The sequence below is a fragment of the Xiphophorus maculatus genome, chromosome 22 (genome assembly GCF_002775205.1).
Source record: "Xiphophorus maculatus strain JP 163 A chromosome 22, X_maculatus-5.0-male, whole genome shotgun sequence".
Lineage (NCBI taxonomy): Eukaryota > Metazoa > Chordata > Actinopteri > Cyprinodontiformes > Poeciliidae > Xiphophorus > Xiphophorus maculatus.
Window position 1 is genome coordinate 27165080 of NC_036464.1, and position 23672 is coordinate 27188751.

Here is a 23672-nt window from a genome sequence, read left to right on the forward strand (position 1 = left end):
TTAACTACACACAGACGAGAGTTTGAAAGCCTGAATTTCTGTTAATTATGATGACTTTCCACTTACAGTTACTGAAAACATCACATTTAAAATGATCATATTACATGAGACGAATAAAACACTATGTCCATAAACAGAAATGCAGGCTAAATTAAATGTATGTTTAATATCTGCTTGAGGGTTGTTATTTTCAAAGGGTACTTTTAATCTGACAAACGAGCTCAATTGGCGTAGAACTATTTATTGAATTAAAGTCAAAGCACACAGCAGTTGTTAACCCAAATTTAACCTCACTACCCCCAACACAAATAATGAAGAATGTTTATCATATAAATGTTGCACACAAAATCTCAACTAGTTTATGAATTTTAGAGTTATGACCAATGACTTGTGTGTTGGCCCACATTGACTGTGAGTCAACACACACTATCCATCAGGACCTCAGAGGAAACACGCCATTCGATTAAAGTCATAAAGGTGCAGATTCTTTACATTTTGTTATAATGAACCTATAAAATCTCATTTCTTCAGAACAAATACGTTCAAACTCACTGAAGCCGCCTCTTCTTGATACATTCATATGAGAATATGATTTCCCATGCCACCAAATCAGAGAGACACAACAGCAGGAGATGTAAGGAGATGATGAATGATTTCATCAGTCAGCAGTGAGCTCTCAAACCACTGAATCTGCTCTGCCACAGACCCATGAGCCTGACGCAAGTGGCTGGGCTGAGATAAGGGAATACCAACAGAGCCACACGCTGACAGACACTACAAGCACATTATGCATTTTGTGAGGATGATCAAATGTGTTTGGTTTGTCTTCTGTTTGAGGACATGAAACAAGACAAAAATCACCTCATGCATTTGCAGGTTGGTGTTTGGGACCCTCATCTTGGCTTCTAGAAGATTGATGGGATTGGTTGTGTAGCTTTTCAAACTGCGACTTTCCTTCAGGTGGGCCTGGAGCTTCTCCCTGCGCCTCCTAAAGGATGATAAAACAAACAAAGAAATAAAAGAACGGAGAAATAATCATAAAAATCATCTGATTTTGATTGCAGACCACAAGTTGCTAAGACAAGTATGAAAAATCGAAACTATCATCCAGGAGCCGATTGCAGCTTCCTAGTGCTGTTGATGCACCTGTACAATCAGAAAGATACACCACCAATTTAGTTTCCACAAGAGGTCTGAATGAAGGACTGACTGAAATTTAGCAGACAGAACAAAGAACAGACCAGGACCTCTGGAGCAATGCTGGAGTAAAGCTAAATACAGCCCAGAATTGGTTTTGGTTTGCAAAAGTGCATCACTGGCTTCGTTTCCATTCACCTAATAGAAACATGCCAATTTATAAAAACAAACAAAAAAACTAAATTTTTTGATAAAAGGTTTTTGTGCTACAATGAGATGGATTTTCTGCTGGATCGAAATAGATTTCTCTCACAAAACTGTAATGGAAACAATTTTTTCACATCACAAGTCACGTGATCAACAGCCAGAAGTTACTACTGGCAAAAACCATAAAGAAGGGAACAGCAGGAGGAAAAATTAACACTGCTGATTTTTAGTTTTTAGCATTTTTAGTTGAAGTCTAAAAAATATATATTCACATATTGATTAAACATCAATCTGTGAAGAGTTCCTTATAAAGGACTGAATATTTCATTGGGTGTCTCATTATATTCACTTGTCTATGTCATGATGGGCTAGACCTAGTTTAGACCCATGTAAAACTAATTTTTAGGCTAAATATTTTAGCTATAATTTATAAATACTTCTTTAAACTTGAATTTGGTATAGGATGTGTGTTATTTTCATACATCCTGCTTTCATACACCCAGACAAATGGCAACGTTGCAGACGCCCATTGTCTGATTCCACAGGTAGACAACCTAATGTCTTTGCTGTTAGAGAGTCAAGAGAAGTTCAGTCTCCATAATTTTCTTAGACAACTGTTGTGATTCAATTCTAATTTTCGATTATAAACCTGGTTTCAGGAAAAGAGGTTCTGGGCAATTGGCCGAAAGTTTCTGGACTAGGATGGATGGATAATCAAGCTGATTCTCCATTGGGGTTGTGAGGGGTGCTGGTATCTCCAGCTGTCAACAGGCGTGAGACAGGGTCACCCTGGGGTCACCCTGGTTGCCAGTCCATCACAGGGCAACACAGAAACAGACAGGACAAACAATCATATACACTAAGGAGAATTTAGAGACCAATCAACGTAACAGTCATGTTTTGGACTGTGGGAGGAAGCTGGAGTACCCACAGAGAACCCACGCATGCACAGGGACTCCAAACTCCATGCAGAAAGAGCCCGGGCCTGGAATTGAACATAGAACCTTCTTGCTGCATGGCTACAGTTCTACCAACTGCGCCACTGTGCAGCACCCAGCTTGACTATTATTTTTATTATTCCCTGCATTCAAAATCAGTAAAAAAGAGTTGACATTCAAAGACTTTAACGACTCTTTCCTGAGAGCTGAAGCCATCCAAGTTCATTTCTAGAAAAAACATGTACAGCTTCACCCCTCTTTCTGCTGAGTTAGTTTTTTAGTTCAAATACAAAAGGTAGCTTTAATACTGGTTGAAAAGGCAAAAAGCTGTGACTTCCTCTCCTAAACATCTAACTGTGAGGTTTCAAAATGGATTTCATTCAAAGGATAATGCTTTTTCTTAAACTATTATCCACTTAGACTTTAAACAATAGAGTCAGATGAGAATTGTGTCAGGTTTCCCTGATAATGAGACACAGGAAGAAAATTTGTTTCCTCAGTAACGCTCTGCACAGAGCACACACTTCTTCATTAATTTACCCCCAAGCATTAATTAAAAGAAATGGAAGAGAACGAGCGTTTGAGTTCATGTGATGCAACTTGACTTCGGTTGATAATTTACGTTGCAATCTATTGAGTCAGGGCCATTTCTAAGTCTTATTTAATTAGATTCATTCAGTCAAAATCCTCTCTCACGTTACAGGCGAACACGCCAAAAGACTAAAGTCGCCGACTGACAAACTGATTAGTTTGACCCCAACCTTGCCCAGGCGCAGCGCCGACTCTCGTGATGAAAGGTCAAGAGATAATCGTGTTAGAGGAAGTGGAATAATTAGACGTCGTGGTGCGGAGGGGTGTAATCTGATTTCTTGTATTCATCTGAAAAAGGTTCTTCTGGTTTGTTGCTCCAACCAGTGCACTTTACATGCTCTTAATTATTGTGACCGGCTGCCCAAGCTTGTGCAATTACAGTGTCCTGGAGGAAAATGCACAGAAGCCCCGTGTATCACGACTTCATTATGTTGTGCCAGAGGTATGCTCATTATCAGATTCAGCCGATAAAGCCTCTACTGCTGCTGTCTGGGAGATTCTCTGCTGTGTGACACCAGTGTAATGAAGTGTTTGCAAACAGCCTCATGGCAAGCTCCTGCGCTTTCCACCTCTGTGGCACTTTAATTATATCATGTCAGATGAATGCTGAAACATATGGAGCACACAATGGAACTTTTAGAAAAGTTTTCACTGAAACAAGGAGCCATGTAGCCTTTTTAAAGCTCAGTCTAAACAAACCAAATGTCTCAGAATGCAAAATAAGACTTTGTGACAGATTCCTAAATTAGTCTAATCAATAGATGATTAGTGTGTTTCCTTTGATAAAACGACAAAAAGATGTCATACCCAATGTTTCTGTTTAGGTTACTATTTGAAAAATGCTGGAATTAATTTAGTCTGATAAGCAATCCAGAAATGTTGGATTTCAGGTTTTTTGTTGCTACAAAACTTCGAAGTTTTTAATTTGGATTCTATTCTATTCTATCAGCACAAGACAGTGTATAAATTGGACAGTAGGTTTGGATTATGTGTGTGTATTGTGATGAAAGGTGTATAATATACACCATTTCTCTGCCCCAGGATGGCTATGAAAATTCAATGTTTTATACATAGTTTATATATTGTCACCTTTGTAATGGCCAAAGTCATTATTTGGCTAAATTTATTTTGGCAAAAAAATTAAATAAAATCACCACCTCTTTCTTTCCAAAAGATCTTTTATGAAAAAACAAACTAATAAAACACACTATTGGCAAAAAATTAATTAGGCCATTATTAGAGGAAGGTGTCTTTAAGGCAGAATTTTCATTAGTGCTAATCCTAACCCTACCAACAATGGCTCAACTTTTCCAACAACATCAGCTGCTTCTCTAGTTTTCTCAAATTTTGCCATTGCTCAGCATCTCAGTCTACATATCTTGGTAGATATGCAGTTGTACCATATTCTTTCCATGATGGATTTAACAACAACTTGAATTATTCAAACCATAAATTATGTTTTACAACCTAACCTTGTTTTAAATTTCTTCACAATTTTCACCCAGACTTCTCTGCTGTGTTTCTTGATCTTTGTGATTTTGTTTGTTTGCTAACATCAAACCTCTGAGTCCTTCACAGAACAGCTGGACTTATACTGAGGATAATTTATATATACTCACATATCCCCACCTACATATACCGTAGGTGGTCTCAGTTTATATTTAAACTATTCAACAGACCTTTAAAGGCAATAGGCTGCACTAACCTTTTAGGGTAATTTGCTTTTCAATTGAGTTGATCTATCAAAATAAAAAATCTTAATAAACACATTAAACTTTGTTGGTATCACATGACCTAATGAGGACAGGTTCAAGAGATATGAATACTTTTGTATGGAACTAAAGAAAAGTCAGCATCTTGAAATGCAGCTTAAGGTTTCAGTTGAATAAGAATGTTTGAAAGCAGCATAACTAACCAGTTTGTACAAAAAATGTAATTTTATCCATCTTGCTAAGAAAACACATGAAAAAGTTATCATTTGATCCCTGCAGTTAAGTGGTGCTAATTATGCCTCTTATCCCGTTATTTAATCTTGGAGCCATTTTGTGGAGCGATGTCTTATCAAGAAGAGCTAATAAAGAAAAGAGATGCTGAGATAGAGTGCAGGTCCCGGGGCAGACACAAATCAGGACTTATGAAGTGATTCCTGCTAATTAATGTTCTCATATGAATAAAAACGGATGAAGAAATGTGAAACTGTCTACATCACACATAGAACCAGAACGAACTGAGAAGAGCGAACCTTTTAAATGACAGATGCTTGTTGTGTGGGTTCTGTGTCGATTATTAAGCTGGAGTTTATCACTGATTGACTTTCATTGAATTCTTTTAGTTTTCCATTTGGCCTCATGCTTCTGTTACTGATATCCATGTTTTGCAATAATCTATGGGGTTCTGTTTGTGAAGCATTAAACAAAACTATAGTCCACACTTGAGGTGACTGGTTAATTAATATTCTTAATGTTTAAATGAATGCAAAATAAATTGTCAATAAAAAATATGGTGGAATGAAGCACATAGCTGGACTGTATAAAGATTGCATTATATTTGTTAGAGAAGTGTGTATGAGGTTATAATTAAAGAGAAAATTTGTCTGGTTAATTTAACTTTTGCCACTTTTTAATTTAAGCTGCACATAGAAAATATTTCAATTGCAGTTATAAAAAGTTTTAGTAAACTACATGAAGACTGATGAGAGATATCAAGCACTGAAGCATGGATGGCAGCTCCACAGTTGAGTGCTAAACTTATTGTGCATCTGCTGGCAGAGACACAAAAGGAATGAAAATTAGTCCGTCTGCAAATTAAGGGGCACAGGCGAAGGCACGAACTGAAGAGTAAGCTGTCTTTTATTCAGCAGTATTTGTGTCAGAATCTTTTCTTGTTGATGTGAATAAAAAAAAAGAAACGTCGACTTCATCATCATTCAGGTCGTTTGGATTCGCTCCCCCAGCCCCTCCTCCTGTAGATCTGCATGCATCTTCTCAGCTGAACAGTCAACTTCCCAGACTCAATTATAGATTCATTGAGAGCGCCTGTCCATCATGTCTTGATCCGATTATCTTGTTGTCAGGCTGCTCACTCACTCACATCATTATATTACAGTGGAAAACCTATGGAATTACAGTTCTATCTATCAGCCTGCTCCACAGTATTTATAGTAGTCTAACAGACTGGTATTATGCAACATGTTTAACTCATCTTGCTGAATTTTCCACAATCAAATATATAGTAAAGAGTATTCAGATAGAAATAATTATGTGATTAACATAAATTTAGCCTAAAAAGACCATGACTTTTAGGTTACAATAAGCTCTTAGTATGTATGTGTACTTAATTACATGTGTCAAAGTTAAACATGTGTCAAACTTCAAGATGCTCCCACATATTAAACCTTCTTTCATAACTCTAGCTAAGTGGCTTACAGCCGTTTGGTCTACCCACAAACACAAGAGCTCTTCTTAAATTAACTGTGGAACATTTCTTTCTCAAACATCAGGAATGTAAGTTTCGGGGAATTTTGTGATTAAAAAAATGTTTTGTATTGTGTGCGTATTGTGATGAAAGGTGTAAAAAAAAAAGGAGAATTCAGCTTCTATGCACCACAAATCTGGAACAAACTTCCATGAAACTGAAAAACAGCTGAAACACTGAGTTCCTTTACATCAAGAGTTGCTTTTGAACCACCTTAAATGGAACATTGACCAACATATTTAACATGTAGTGATGATCTTGATGATGGCGCTGGTCAAAATGTGATGTTTGTCACTGGTTTCTCAACTGGTGACTGTATGATGTGTTTATGACTTCTTATTCTTGAGTTTTTATGATGAAAACCACTTTGAACTGCCTTGTTGCTGATATGTGCTATACAAATGTGTGTAAAACTTTATCATACATTGCTTTGTGTTTATTTAAACCATAATGGACACAGAGATGAAAAATAAAGGAGAAAGGTGGGTAAAAAGTTTAAAAGGAAAGGAACTAGGAGTAGAGGAGAGAAAGCAGCAGAAGAAGAGATCACAATCAACATCTCTGAAATCTGCCTCTATACCTGCGTAAAGAGAGAAACCAAAACAACACACAAGCTGAAGAAAAATTGTTGATAGACCCCAGATTCTTCAGGGTTTGTCACTCACAAAGAATCCAAATTTATCAAATGTACACCTCAACTATGAGTCATACATTGGGATTTTCTGGGGTTTTTTTTAGATTCTGTCACAGTTGATGTCAGACCTGTAATGGATTTACATTTTTTAAGTGGGAAAACTTGAAAAATCAGCATTGAATCAAATATTTACTTTCCCCACTGTAAGTATGACAGATTCTTACAATGAAAAAGTGAGCTGCTTTAGCTTTTCTACTCAGCAATCTCCTTCACATTAAAATTATATGAATACCAAGACAGGAATTTTTTAAGACTGTGTAGCTGCATGGTCAGAACCAGATAAAATGGTGGGAGCAGGATATAATGATATGCCAGTTTGAGGTGCAGCGTTGCCACAACCCTAGAGTTGCATTAATCAAACTCAGGTTGTCTTGTTGAAATTCCTGGGAGAAAAAATATCAGCTGTTGTCAACAAAACAACAGGATAGATTGCAACACCCTGAACATCATCACTGGGGGAGTGAGTCACACTAATGAAGATCATGCAATACTGATGAAATGTAGTGTGAATTTTCAGTTCATACAAAAAGGCTTTTTTTAAGGAAAAAGAGTGAAACATATTTTTATACATTACAAAAAGTTATTCTTGAATACAATGATTTTCACAAAAGTGAAACTTTTAGTTCAGCTTGTTCTGAATGTGAATTAAATTGATTACATGTAAAACATTGAGCATTGAGCTTTTTAATTTCAGTGTTTATCTAAGTTAATGAAAGTAAAGCCTTCTATGAGCTTGAAAACATCTTTACATTCTAAAGTAACAATACATTTCAACAGTATGAATCAATGATGACATAGTTTCTCGTATCTGTTTTTCTTGACATCAGTTGTTCTGTTCCAATGGAAAGTTTTCGAACACAGCGGCTGGAATGTAACTCAAAATTATTCGTGGAAATTCTGAACATATATGGACATTTTTGTAGAGCATTTCTAAAATGTTAAAAAACAAAATGCAGTTTGGGCAGCTGAAATACCAAGACTGCTTGACACATTACTGGCTGGTGCTTGCAAGATACCCAGTCCATGAGTTCCATTCATTTTCCTTTTTTGATTGGCTTTACCCACCAGAGCATAGATAAGGACCGTGGAGGTTAGCTTCTGCTGTAGTGCCAAAATGGTTTCCATTGTACATATTATTGCATATGAAGGTGTTTAAACCATTATAATAGGCAGCTCTGAGCATTTTTGAAGGCGTCTAAAGTGTTTACAGATTTCAGTAATTTGTTGTGGTCTCTACCATCCATGAAAACTGGAGGTTAGCTTCGAACCCCTTTTATAGCTGAGTTTCTGTTGTTCCCAATCAATTCTACTTTCTTATGGTACAACTAATGTGAGGGGATTTCATAGCTGGACCTATTGCATCTTTTCATGGCTCCATGTTGAAATTCTCTCCCCTCAGGGCAGCAACCCAATCTTTCACAAACATTTGTAGAAACAGTCTACGAGGCTAGGTTCTAAATTTTCTGTCATTGTAGTGAGGCAAACACCTGTTTCAACTGGTTTCTGTGCAATAGAGGTGGGCAAATTGAACCAAAATATTGACAATATCAATACTAACTCAGCATCAGTATCAGATCCATATTAGCGTGGTAAGAGCAATACTGTAGTTTTAGATTCTATCTCAAAATTTTTGCTTATTTCTGTATTGTAGTTTCCCAATTCTACCTCAAGGAGATTTTGGTTTGATTTGCCATCAGATGATATTTTTTCCACTTCATTAAGGAAAAATGCACACAAATCATGTTAAAGTTATTAAGGTATTTTGTAAACACCTAAAAACTTTATCTAAATTCTGTCCAAAATAACTAAAAGCAAAAGACAAAAAAACCCCCAACTAAAAGTCAGAAATTTGATGATATATTAAACTTTAAAAGTATCGGTATCGGTGATACTGGCCCTGTATTTACTGGGTATCAGATCGATACCTCCATTAACAGCAGCTCTCTTTACTCCACCAACAGCTACCTGTTGATGCCAGAGAAACTCTCTTCCTTCATAAACGTCTCAGAAGGTAAGCTGAAAATTTATCGTGAAAATAATGTGAACAAAGCCATCCATCTTGCTGCGGTGAGTTTTGTCAGGGAGTCCTGATAATTATTATTAGGAAAATGCCACAATTGGGCCATCCTTTGCTTCAAATCATAGCCTTCACATTTAAATATTATTCATCTAATATTGTAAAACAAGCAATTTAGAGAAACAAATATGGAAACAACTTGATAGGGACTGGAGAGTTTCTGGTTTTGTTGTTGATGTCATTTTCATGCATTCCCAGATCTTACCAATAAACCTGACCTGCTGGGGTTTTACTATAACAAGGAAAGAAATACGGTTGTTTGTGTAAAACCCAGAGGATGAACAAAGACCCGCTCCCAATCCGTCCCTCCACTGAATTTACCTTAGAAATATCTTATAGTATACGTGTGTGTGTGTTTATTGTCGTACTTGTTGCGGCAGTAGAGTGCCATGCACATTGTTCCCAGAAGACTGATTGCCATGGCGATGGACGTGATTGACAGCACCTGTCTCTTGTACACAGCTTTGCTCTCTGTGGAGAAACAAAAACAGGAGAAGAAGAAAATGCCATATTAATGTTTGAACAGCACGCTCTCGGGAAATAAAGCCATAGATGTTGTACATATTTGCCTGCATATGTGTTTCAGACACAAAAGGAAAAAAGAGAGGAAGGACGAATGGAAATGTGTTTTGTCCTCTCAGAGTAAATCTCCCATTCAGGGGAGATGTGTTCGCGCTGAACCAATATGCCATTCACAGGATTAAACATGGTTTTTGAGAGTCACTCTTATCCGCTTTTAATTTCTAATGTGTTTCTCTAGCAGCACCCAAACAGCTATTTAAATCATCAAACAAGCAGTTATTGAACAAACAGCTCTCTGGAGCTTTTTTAGCCCCCTCACTCCCTCTTTTTTTTTCAATCTGCCTCGATTCTTTTTAAGAGTAATTACTTCTGCGACAAACAAACCAAATACAACGGACATAAAATAACTCAATTCTCATTTGTACAAAAAAACCCAGAACATATTTACAGCTTCCTTCCCTGCCACACGGGGTACTCCCGAGTTACGGTTTCAGCCCCTTCGGCTCGTTTTATCAGCTCTGCCACGTCGAGTAATGGTCCGATAGACACCAGACATTGCTTTTGAAATGGATGCCACATGTAATGGAGCCTGAACACTTGGAAACAAGAAGAGTTATGGTGCGGAGGGACGCCATTAGTGGAGAAAAATGGATGCTGTCTTGTTTGTTCCGAACAAGTAAATCACGGTTGTCTTCGGAAACATTAACAGGCGATCAGTCAAGGTTTATTTTTGCAACGTTCGGGCCTTGGGAAGCTGTAAAGACGATGGGCGTAAGGGGTTTTACGTTGAGAAGGGTTTTTCTGAAGGATTTTATTTGTTGTGCAAAAGTTTAATAATTACTGCTGCTAGCTGCTCAATATAACATCATTACTATGCGGTTTGGAAAGGCATGGAATTTGATTTCAGTGCTTTTCAGGTCTGGATAAGTATGGAAGTAGATAAAATCATTGTTTTTATGTCAATAGCATGAAAACAATGGAACTTTTGTTTCCAAACTTGTTTCTTAGTCTCTTTCCTGTTTTTGTGTAATTCTTCCTTTATACATTCTTTCCTTCTTTTTGTATCCTTTTCCCCCTTCTTCCTGGCATCGTCTCAGCTGACGTAACTCACTACTTCCTGGCCTCATCAAGATATTCCTGAACTTATCGTAAGATATCTCTTTAGATATCTCAGCCAAAGAGAAACATCCAGCTACTCTGCTCCACACAGATATAATCCATCAGACACACATGGCTATTGATCCTTTATCTCCTCTAAAACAACAGATGCTGCAGAATCTCTTGGAGTGGTACCATACAACGTTTCCCTCCATCTTTCTCCACCTGTGTCTAAATGACATTTCAGGCCAGCGTTATCCCAACGCTGCTAATCAAACTGCGGCATCACACCGACTCAAAGACTGTAATTACTGTACGTAATTAGAGGAAGATGTGAACAGTCCTGCAGAGACACACTGACACACACACACACACCGGGGAGGGCAGACACACACTCAGAGCAGGACTGGAAGAGAGAGATGGTTGGGGGAGATGTGGCACAGAGAGATGAGAAGAGATAAAGTAAGGAGGTGCACTGACGAACCGAGACGTTTCACAGATGAACCCAGACCACTTTTCTCTCCTGATAGATTTGAGGCCTTGTCTGACATAGTTTTCCACTTTAGCTGTTTTAAAAATTGTTTGTATAGCAAAGAGATTTTCATTACCCATTATTAGGGTATATCAAGATTTTAAGCTATTTGTGGCCTAAATGGTTTTGCGATATTAACAAGGAAATTAGCATAAAAGGTAAAGCCAGGACAACAAGGAGCAGCACTGACCCTTTGCACGATTTTCAGAAAGCGTCCTATTCTATTCCACCAAGATGGACGTCAGAGCAGTTGGTCGCCTAATATCGCTTTTATTTGGTTGATTTCACAGTAAAAGCGGTGATAGGATGATGGGGTCGACTGCACAAACAGGTGAGGAAACAGACAGAGATGGACAGCAGCCTTTACTTAGACTTAGACTGACTTTATTGTCATTTTGCATGCACAGGGTGTATACAGAACGAAATTTCGTTGCATACGGCTCAGGACAGTGTAATCGTAAAGACTGGAAGACCTTGGTGGAATTGCACATTTGCAGCAAACACGTTTTACTAGGTGAAAGGACTGACATTCATATACTACTGAAGTAAGGAAAGTTTAATCAAAGTATGTAATCAAGTACTGAATTATGGAGAAGATACGTCTTAGTAAGCATAGATAAAATATCCTGCCATCACATAGCATACCATGTATGAACAAAGCTGGTCAGTATCAAGACTTTTGTACTTTTAAGTCTGCTCTGGTGTAAGAGAAAACTGCTTATGACAGAGATAGGAATCATATGGTGTGAATTCAGGCAAAGTCTAATTTTATTTGATCAAATCAAAGAACGCATCAAGACTGAGGTGTGGATTGGTTTTCCAGTTAGCTAGCGCGCTAACACCATTGCCATAACCCAGTTTGGTGAGTTACTTCCACAGAGAAATTAGCTCAACTTGAACGAGCAGATGCCATGGCCATACTAGCAAAAACAACTTAGGAAAACAATCAGTGCTCCGTTCAATACTCCTGTCCCTCACTTCTAACGTTCATCATGGCGCCTCAACATGATTAGTTGCAAAGGGTCAAGATGACAGGAGAGAGTAGTACATTTTGTGATCGTATAAATATTCTGAGGTCTGGCTTTTTGGTGCTCTGTTTGTAAGAAGTTTAAAGTGAATCCTAAAATCTACTGGTAGCCAATGTAACAAGCATAAAATAGGGCTCATGTTAGCCATCGTATTAGAACATGTCAAACGTACAGAGTAGGTACTTTGCAAGACTTGGTGGTGAGAAACAGATGGTTTAAGTAAACCAGTAAAAGGGGGAAATAATCATGATCTCAGTATGCCTTTTCTTTAGAAATTTCTTCTAGATAGGTTCATAAATAAATTAAGATCTCTGCGAAATGATTTGTAAACACTACACTGAACAGAATATAGCATTGTTGACGGCCTTTTGGAGAGCTCAGATTAAGAGTCTACATTTTCTTGAATGTATCACATGAAAACAGTTGGCAATACTAAGCAACACTGTGCCAATTATCAATATAAGATGCTAACACTTCAAACCAGTAATCATCTTGTGCTTGGTGTAAGAGCTGAACACTGTTTTACAGCGGCTACTGCCTCACTCACACAATGTGACCTTCTCCGTGTTCCCTACATGGTCTGTGCTCTTTCTGCATGAGTTGAAAGAGTGACCTCCCCCTTCACCTCTACCAACCTGCAAGGATAACTGGTATAGACAATACATGGATGAACAGTACTAGCCAGAAACCAAAGATTAAAAACAGGCCACAGAATTCTCATTGGGGCATCTCTGTTCTTTGACAAAACTTTCCTGTTAAAATACAGAGTTATCCATTTAATTTTCATCCTCCATATCCACAAATTGTGTCTCTCCCATACTGAGCCTCACTGCTAAACCCCAGGCACATAAAGTGGGTGAGCGTACTGCTCTCATAACTCAGTAATGGCTGTTCTTCCTTGGTTTCTCTTGCAGGTTTGGTGTAAAGGCCAATTAGTGGCAAGAGCTACACCTGCACCAGCTGTGTTTCTCCACCTCTCTGTCTGTGAGTCCGTCTCCATCTCCTGTCTGAGCTGAGAACCAATCTACCCATAGAGGCAGGTTTACCACAGGCCTGTACACACTTTACACTACCACCAATGTGCTGATTTTTTTATACCTCCATCACCCTAACTCAATCTACTCACCACAGTCAAGTCCAGTTTCTTGGAAATGATGTACAAGTGGAAGTGTGAGTATGATTTGCAATGATTTGTTAATGCACGCCAATAAAATAAAATAAATAAAATTAAAAAAACTTTTTCTGTAAGATTAAAAAAAGAAAAGAAAAAACATTTTGAAAGGACTCGTTACAGAAGTCCTAATGCCTATGAAATTGCATTTTAACTAAAATCTCACCATTTGCTTGTATCAACAAAAGGTGACCTGAAATATTCACTTCAGCAGAAACAAATATGAGGCTAAACATAAACTGAAAACTTTATTTTGCCTCCTTAAATAAAAAGCTGTTTCATGTTTTTCTATGGCAGCTTTTACACCAAAGGCTTGATTTAGATTGAGTTCTGTTGGCTGAGATTAATAGATGGATTACATATTTATTGGTGAAGAAACAATCTAACATATGATACTGAGCTGTATGAAACAACTTTAAATGTAAATCCATTCACACTTGCATGGTGCCTCTAGTTGCTGTGCAACAAGCAGCTTTCTCCAAGTTTATTCTTAGCCTTAGATCGTGTTGCAGGAATTGTCTATTCTTTAATAAGATTTCTTACTTTGTCTCTGGGTTAAGTATTAAAGTGCCTTTTAACTTTACACATCTTGTCATATTAAGACAACAAATTTCCATGTGCTTTCCTTGGGAGTTTACACACAGGGTGGAACATAATTATGAAGTGTAATTGAAATGCTACATGGTTTTCAATTTCCTTTATTCTTATCTTCTCTTTTACAAGTGAAACTGAAAAATGTGGCCTCAATTATTTAAAAAAATATGCCAGTAGTAAACAATATGGAACCACCTTTCACTGCTGCTACAGTTACAAGTCTTTGGGGGTAGGGCTCTACCATCTTTGAAGATCTAGAAACTATTTATCTTTACAACCTAGCTCACACTCAGTCACTTCAAATTTAGGTCGGGACTTTTACAGATCCAAAGTAGCACAAAAGCATGGATTCTATCAGTAGTGTTGACTAAAAATGCACTATTCCAATGCATTTTTACTCTGCACTGGAATAGAAGTATAATATATTTTTTAAAGGTTATTTGAATGCTTCTAATTAATGCTTCAAAACATGAATTAGAAGCATGTTGTGTCAATAACACAACATGTGTTACAAAATAATATTGCCTTCAACAAGATTAAAGTTTTTACTTCCCACCTGCCTGTAAGGTTTGTGTTTCAGGAAGTGATTTTTTGGAACAGATCCTTCACTGATGGTCTAGATTTATAGTTGTTGAGTTTTGCTCAGTTTGTTGAGTTGATAACTCAGGTGTTGATTTTGTCTTATTGATGATGGTAGGTCTTTGGTCAGAAACTAAGCAGCATATCAGTATGTTTTAAACTGGTCACAGCATTGAATTCTGGGTACATCTGATGTACCACATCAGGGGTGGGGAACATGAGGAGGAAACGGAGCTGAAACATTGACACTATTCACCAACTTCAAAATAAGAGTACAAACATAAATGTCTAACTGCTTGAATTCTTGACTTTGACACAGATGTCAAACTTTATTATACATAAGATTTATTCAACAGTCAAGTTATTTATTGCGTTCAAAATAATCTGTAAAAGTTAACTTTGGGGAAGCTAAGTGCACTAATTGTTTTCAAAGTTAGCAAAAATGTTTTAAAGTGCTAAAAAAACAAACTTAGCTCCAATATTAGCACATTAGTGGAAGTTTGGTTTCCATTGTAGCACTGGCTACATTTTAAGAGTATAGTTCTACAAGATTATTAACTTTAACCTTAGCCTAAAGCCTTTTTCAGCCTCCTACAGGTTTTCTCCATGACTGGCCTGCATTTACCTCCATCCATCTTCCATCGCTAACAGATTGCTATAATCCATCTTTAACATAAATGCAGACAGGTATCAATGTAACAGAAGAATAACTGCACCAATGACTATTTATATATTCCTAAAGACCCTTTTAGCTGCCCAACCAGGTGCCTGACATAAAATACTTGTGTTCAGCCTGAACAAAAAATAAACAGTAATACTAGGGAGTTTATAACAGTAGGTAGCTTCTGAAGAAAAAGAAGACAAAATGCATGCTACAATTTTTATATTTTTAATCAGAAAAACAATGAAACTACGTACATACATAAAATCATTGTGAAACCCAATATTGTCTGTGTTCATAATATGGCAAGAAGCACAAAAGCATACGAGATGTGAATAACTTGGCAAAGAATTATACTTAAGATAAGTATGTGCGAGGAGTGGGTAATATTTTCAGTCAAAAAAAAAACATATTCCACATTTCACTATGCACTGGATTAGAAGTATAATTGACTTTTAAAGGTTATTTGTAGGCAAGGCCCTGATAAAACATTTGGAGGACGATTTTTGGACTAAAGAAAGAATACTTTTCAATTTTGGCAGAAAATGGAAAAAACAATTTTGCCGCTGCTTAGAGTAAGAAATTACTTTTGACAAAAAAGGTGATGACAAAAATAGATTTTTAGGTTGTGGAATTGGATTGAAAATGTTCTGTTTTTTGGGGGGTGAGGGGGGGGGTTGCATTACCCTAACTCTAATTCTGAAGATATTAGGAAGATTCACAATTAAGAACTTCATTACATCCAGCCAGACTAAATTTAAATTAGTTGGTAAAAGTTCCCTAAACCCGGGACGAAGTGACTTAGCTCTTACCCATACTGTGACTCAGTGTGAGGTTAATGATGTGAAGGTCAGCCAGCGCTTAAAGCCTCCCTCTTGTTTGCACACACCTACTGCTGTCTGCAGTGGCACAGTCTCTTGATGTGAATAAATCATTCGGCTCAAGAGAGGGAAAGCCTGTTCTTGTTCCATCTGCGCGACCTCGGGGTCACGACTTCTATTTATTCCCACTTCAAACCCCCAGATCTGCCCTGCTGGTCAATTATTCGCAGTAACATTAAAGACAACTGTGATTAATATTTTAAACTCAAGGTGACAGCGGCTATAACTGTAACTGTGTTTCTATGTGATCTTCTTACATATTGATGTAAGGCAAGTTCAGTAGATGGAAATGTATGTCATAAAATTGGGGTTTTTAATGATGTATTTTAGTTCTTTTCCAGGGTGAAAAAAATACATTCAATTTTATATTTTTAGGGCTCTATTCATGATTTAGGTTTGATATTTTCCTTTTATGAATATGTTTCCTGACTTGATTTCAACTCAGTTTAATTCAAAAATATTTTATCTGTGCCAAAGGGAAATTAATTGTTGTCATAACTCATATCATCCAAGTGTTTATCCAGACAGAGACGACATTCCCCCAGTATGACCTGTATGACATCATCAGTTGTTGGCTGCTAATCCACCCCATTTGCTTTTGCTGCTTCTCTTTAAAACTCTGCCTGCCTGTATGATTAGAAATAAAGGTGCAGAAAAAAATATACTTTATAGAGTAGCATAATTTCTAGTCCTGGGAATTCTGAATTGTTTCAAAATATTCAAAAATCAATTTTAGTTGAACGTTTTTTCCGCTGCTATTTACGAGTATACTGCTTATCACATTACTCACCGACTCAGCCGCCTCACCCACAGTATGTATTTTGAATAATTCTTTGATATTTTTATAATCAAGAAAAGGCCAGGCAGCTAAGCTAACCTCAGAATATAAACCACAGAGTTTTATGCACAAACCAGTTTTTGCTTAAATATAAACAGATGGAATTTGATACTGTGTGAAACCTTTTAGAATCCTTTTAATCTCCTCTGGGATTTGGGCTCATAGTTCAGGTATTTAACTGAGCTTTTGTGATGCTAATCAGCTGCTTCCTGTTGTAAAAACATAACCACAACTATACAGCATAACAAAAGTCCAAAAGTATAAAAACAAATAAGAGCAAAATTCTTTCCAGCTGAACAGAATCCAAAACTGAAGAGAAAAACTGCACAACATTTCAAACAGCAACGACTCAACCAAAAAAAATTATGAACAAAAGTCTAACGTAACAGAGGTACTCCAACATTCTGCCAGCAGGAGCAGCAGTTCCATTGAGCAAATCTGTGGACATGGCAGCTATCATAAGAAAATGCATTGTTGCAGTGACAGAAAATTCAGTGGCAACATTTTTCCATGCACAGACCGCTGCATAGCACTGAAGTCCTGATGAGTCTCCATGGTAGCAAATTCCAATGAGCTAAGTAATGAGCTTTAGCTTCTCAGCTTTGAGAGGAAGATTTGAAATGCTAAGATAATACTGTACTGGTTTTACTTCCACCATCAGCTCACACTGATATCAGATCTATTTCCCATTAGTGTACAGCCCTGTTTTCAAAGTTCTTTTTTAATTGAAAATTAATTTACCAGTACAGTAATCCTGCCAATCTGTACAACACTTGTAGCTTCCTCAGTGGCAAAGGGTGTTTTGTGTGCTCCTGTTTTCGTTAGGGATCATTTTCAATTTAAAACCCAATAAAGACCTAACATTTGGTATTTGTTTCTTCTAGCTGCTGTCAAAAAATATAAGTGGGATAAGTTGTCCTTCGTTTTATGAGTCATTATCAGCCTGTAATTTCAAAGGAACATCTGCACCTATCAACACAAAGCTGTTGGCAGCACACACAGATAATCACAGAGGTGACAAAGTGTGGCGACAGAGTGAGGTGGTCTTCTGACAGAACCTCTGAGGCGTGCCGGAGTGAGAGTGCTTCAGTGAGCGCTGGTGGAGTTCATGACACGAAAACAGAGGCGCTGGACAGCACCCTCCACTGCACTCAATCTGAATCACTGGTGGCTCCCTCTTCTTAGAGACTCCACCATCACCGCCTTCAAGTCAACTCTGAATTTCTTACATTAAGCTACACTCAGCTTTGCTTTTTGAATTTATCTCAATACTTTCTGAGCCCATGTACAGTAAATCACATGAATCACTTTTCAAAATCTGGAGCATTTCAGACCAGTTTAATTTGCTGTAATTAAACTCCAATTTGCTTGCTTAGAAAGTTTGATTCGTTTGGGGAGAAGTGAATGCACAATCAAATCTTGATGCAACTCTGGTCCGCCTACAAATCTTGGTTTATATCATATGTTTCTTGGTTTGATTGCAGCAAACTCTGGTGTGATTTCAATGCACATATAAAAATGCCAAACAGACCCTGAAGCAGGAAGCGGACTGTAGTGCAAGGGATGCTGGGTAAACGCAACCAAAACAAAAGTGCATGCTAACGCTAACAGGAGAAATGGCTCATGGTCTCTTGTCAAATACAAATGAGAATTCCTACAGCTAAAATCTGACTCCAATCCATTTTTGTTCTTTAAAGCAATTGATTGTTTTGTGTGAAAGAGAACCTCTAGAGCTGAAAATGTAACAAATGCTGCAGCTTTGGTCCTCAAGCGAACCGAGTCAACTGGACTATCAGGTGTGAAAACATTTTAAAACAAGTCTGTGAGGACTTACAATAATGTTACAAAATTGACTTGTATGAGCAGATTTGCATTTGCTGCCAGGATTGCTTATACATATTTAAACTACCATAATCTCTGCAGTTACTGTATATTAGCAATGTAGTTTAGTGCCTGTAGTAAAGTCCAAAATGCATTCGCTTACTGTTTGCAAAACTTGTTGTCGCCCATATGGAATAGAACTAACTGGTCCCTGGAAGGTCCATGGATTTGATATTTTGTTGCGTATGTTATCGTTTCCTTTTGAGAGTCCAAAACTTTTAGACAAACTATTATTGAATTATTGAATCTATCAGACTAGACTGCCAGCCAGTTGCACTGTGAAATAATTAAACACTACTCAATCTATGGTCTTTCCAAAGAGTGTGAGGAATCATGTAGCAGAAAATCTTTCTACTTTGTGCAAACCTATTTGGAAATAGAATAGATTCTCTATGCACAGTGTTTCTCTTCATTGTAAAATTCTGAAATCACAGCCTGGTTTATGTCAGGGGCACTGCAAGCACAATCATTTCTTCCCTGAAGGTTTTTGTCCACATGACTCATATTTCCTTTGGCAATGGTTGGTGTGGACAGACTGTGAGGATAACTGTGTTCTATGGTGAAAGATTCGATTTTATTGTCATTTAGCTTTTCTTTATTGACTCCTCCTCAACTCTGTGGTGTCCAATTCTGAGGCATGGAAAACAAATCTGAAGTTAATCTGAGGAGTAATGTGAAAAACAAACATTTATTCAAATTAAACACCTGAACAGTTCATTAAGTTTAAACCTATATGGATTGTGTTGACACCAGCTTATCTTGCCGAGTAAGCTGGTAACAATTTAACATATTAAATATGTGTTTAATATGGATCTCAAATAAAGCACATTTTGTGGAACATCAAGTCCTATCCCATCTATAATGTACATGTTGCATTTTATGGATCCACATTCTGTGTATTGTGTAGATTTCCAGTGTTCTGATGCATCAGCATGAGGTGTGTTGCTTTTTGTTGTGACGTCCATTTTTAATGATGCCCAAACTCTGAACATTCATAATCTATGAGGCCCAAAAAGTGTTTAAATAATGAACTCATAGGTCAGGCTGCCATCAGTTGCAGCTAGTTCATGCATTCAGCATGAATTTTCATCAGCACAGTCAAAGCACATGCATAGCATACTCAACTACTTTTCATCTGCAATCAGATGTTAAATTGTCGCTGATAATCAAATTGATCCGTACCTTGATACAAGATTATTTATGAGTCATCCCTCATAAAACTACTGCACACACTTACATGTCATCGTGAGATTTGTTGTACTTTAAGCAACACGTATAGAAAATGTTGCACAATGTCAGGAAGACTTTATTATCTATGCCTCAAATAGAGGCTGCAGCAAAAAATGTGATTATTCCCAGATGAAACTTCGGTTGATTCCCCGGGGCTCCAAGGATGAGTAAGATATAAACTTTATTATGCAATATTAGCAGCTCCTTTGTACAGAATATGATGAATAATATTAATATTGTACCATCATAGGTCTGTGACATGGAAATGATTCTCCTGATTTTTCTTCCACAAACACTTAACATTTGTATTTCATGCTCTGGACTGTTCTGATGGTGGATGATACAAGCGTGTTCTGTTGCCTGATTTCGGTCTATTCTTTTGCTGCTCTTGACTGACATTGTAAATCTAAATGGAAATATATTCTTTCGTCAAAGCAAAAGGACAGCTGTGTTGATGTATTAATAATTGCCAGTCTTATTGAGAGAGAGTTATTAATTCCCGTCATTTTGACCATTTTTTAGTTTTTGTGATTTTGGTCATTTCATACCCAAGCCTTTTAGACATGAAAATGATCCATCTGTTGAGTGATGTTTCATACTGACATGTGTCAATTTGTGCCCATGTTATGGATCCTCTTAGAAACAAATTATTTTATTTCACTCAGATATATGATCCTGTTTTTATTTTGGAGACTTGACTGTGAGTGGAGATCAGAACAATAGAAATACGATGATAAATACGACCTGCACAAATTAAACAATTAAGTTTCAGCATATTTATGATTGATGTTGACCAGAAACTCTTAATAACCCAAAGAACACATGGAAACAAAGTGTTTATGGGAATAAAACTGAAGAAGGTTGGGATCAAAAGTACTATAGAAAAGACTTTAAAACATACTGGGTGGAATCTGTTCTGAAAATGCAATGATGTCTACGATGTTCCTCACAACTACAATCACTCCCCCACTGAAAGCAACCGACTGTGTTTTTGCATGCTCAGCATCTCTGCACCTTGTCCATACAAATTTGATTTCTTTTAAATTTCACTATAAATTTTTGACGACTTTTGTCATTGTGCTTTATGTGATTCGTAAATAATGTAAGGTGACTTTTCAAACTGTGTTAAATAATAATGATGGATGTTCCCAGTGATGATGCCTGCTTTTCTTTCATTTATCGTTCACCTTCCCGCTTCGTGAACTTCTTGAAGTCTTGAAGACTGTCTGGTTGCTCATGGGGTCAAGTGTGATTTCGCTCAAAGGTAGAAGAATCTTGACATTATATTCACACTGCAGTTTCAATCTAAAGCATATGCTCTGAAACAAGGTACTACAGTCCTTTCTAAAGGTATAGAAAGAACTTGAGTTAAATGTCGAAATTGAGAAGAAACCAAACTGATAAAACTGATTTTTAGAGCAGCAGATTTAATTCTTCTGTCATATTATTATACATTTATAAAGATGAGTTATGCTTGTTGCAGCTAGAGTTTTGATTTATTTGAAAGAAACAAAACTTTCCACAACAGGACTGAAAACTTTCTCACCCAGATTGCTCTTTTCTCTTTATTTTTCTTTTCTTTGTTGTTTTGTTCTGTTTGACATTCAGCAGCATTCTCGGTATGTTTCAAGTTGTCAAAAATCAAGATGAGTGAAATGAAAATCACCTCATTTTCACATCTACAAGACAACTAAAATACACACCTCTTCGTTCAACACTAATATGAAGATGGCATTTTGAAGGATTCAAACAGGCAGACTGAGGCGCTGACAGACTGGTGAGTCCAGCAGTGGTTGGTCAGGAGTTCTTGGTCCAATCCAAGGTTTAAATGAGTCCCTGTGTTGGTGTATTGTGTGTCAATTCTTATGTCAACCCAACCCTAAAAAGGGTCTCTAGCACAGCAAATACAGTAAACACTAGGGATGCACCAATCCAATTTTTTACTTCTGATACTGATGTCTGAGGTTTAGTATCGGCCGATATGGATCTGAAACAGAAAAACCACTTAACTGACTTAAAACTTTTATTTAAAAAAAAATAAAATAACTGTACTGAATTACACATTTATTTGATAACTCTTCAGCAGCTTCACAAGCTTTGTCAACCATGTAAAAAAACTTGAATTTGTTTAGGCAGTTCAATTAGGAGCAGAACAGCCGATGTAAAAGAAACCAAAACTGACTAAAATAATAGGTTGACTATCTTGGTAAAACATGTAAAACAGAATTAGTAAATAATTAGTAATTCTATAATGTAAAATAAATAATAAAGCATGATGTCACTCAGAGCCCAAAGCATAGAATTAGATTTTCATGAATAGATCTATCCTTATGGGTCAGGCACATCGTGACCAATACCTGATCTAGAATTTTATTCAATATCAGGACAGACACAGATATTAATATTGGATCAGTGCATCTCTAATAATCACATCTGAAAACATTAGGCTTAACGCCTTAAAACGGGCTAATATAAACATGCCAGTCTCCTCCTCTTCAAAGATTGGAAAAATGATGAAGATGGCCTCTGATTACATATTTAGCTGCTTCATATTATTATTATTATTATTATTATTATTATTATTATTATTATTATTATTATTATTATTATCTTTTCCAGATCTCTAGCAGTTTCTGACATGTTCTTGTTCTTAGAAATAACATCAACAAATGTCACTGTTGTGATGAAGCACTTGAATTATATTTGTCAGGTAAGAAAAAATAATAATAATAAAAAAGAAAACGCTGCGTTCAGGATTCAAAACACTTTAAGCCATTTGAGCTAAAGAAACCCCAACATTCACCTGAAAGATCTGAAGACCACATTTTTGCTTGGACACCAATTTAGATTTGGTCAGATTTGGGCAGCAGATTTTCAGTCAGAGGTCACTGAGCTCTGATGGAAAGGAAATATTGATGGGTGCCTGCATGGCTGCCTCATGAGGAACAGTGAATTTTTCTCCCTATGACTTGCCCTGATACATTAAAGATTTATAAAAAGGAAAGGCAGAATCGGAGAAGTCTTAAATATATTCAAAGCTTTATTAAATGCTGGGTGAGGTTATGTCCAGGGTGGAGAAATCTTAACCTTTATATGCTTCCTTTCTAATTTTAGCCTCAGAAGCTGAAGGTTGGAGATTCACTGCTTATAAATCCTTGACAGAAATATGTCAAGGATATTTTGACTGTAAAATATCAACTGTAAAACAGAAATTTACAGTTGAGCTTTCTAAGTAATGTAGATTTGCTTTAATCAAAGACATGTGATACAAGTCTCACCACAAACAGGATGGAAGTTAAACCCTAAAGCTCTGTGTTTCATCAGAAAGTTAAAAATGAACCACAAAAAAGGAAAACATGATGGTCATATTGCATAAAACAGATAAATTCACAAATGCCTAATGGATTGCAAACCATGGCATAAAAAAAGAGCGTAAAACCCTTAAATATTCACATACACTCATCATCAAGGCCGTATTTACAGGGATGTGGGCCCTGTAAACTGGGTCAGAGCCAGTTTTGGTGCCCTATCCAGTACTG

At 37.0% G+C, this 23672-nt stretch overlaps 1 protein-coding gene across 3 annotated transcripts in view; it reads right to left on the reverse strand.

The window, feature by feature from the left end:
- Positions 1–23672, reverse strand: part of LOC102229953 (pro-neuregulin-3, membrane-bound isoform-like) — a 441303-nt gene that overhangs the window by 21220 nt on the left and 396411 nt on the right. For all 3 annotated transcript variants that reach the window (XM_023328063.1, XM_023328062.1, XM_023328064.1), the window contains 2 exons: positions 9487–9589; positions 862–988 (listed from right to left, as the gene is read on the reverse strand). In XM_023328063.1, the coding sequence (XP_023183831.1) occupies positions 862–988; positions 9487–9589 (230 nt within the window). The remainder of the gene's footprint in view (positions 1–861; positions 989–9486; positions 9590–23672) is intronic.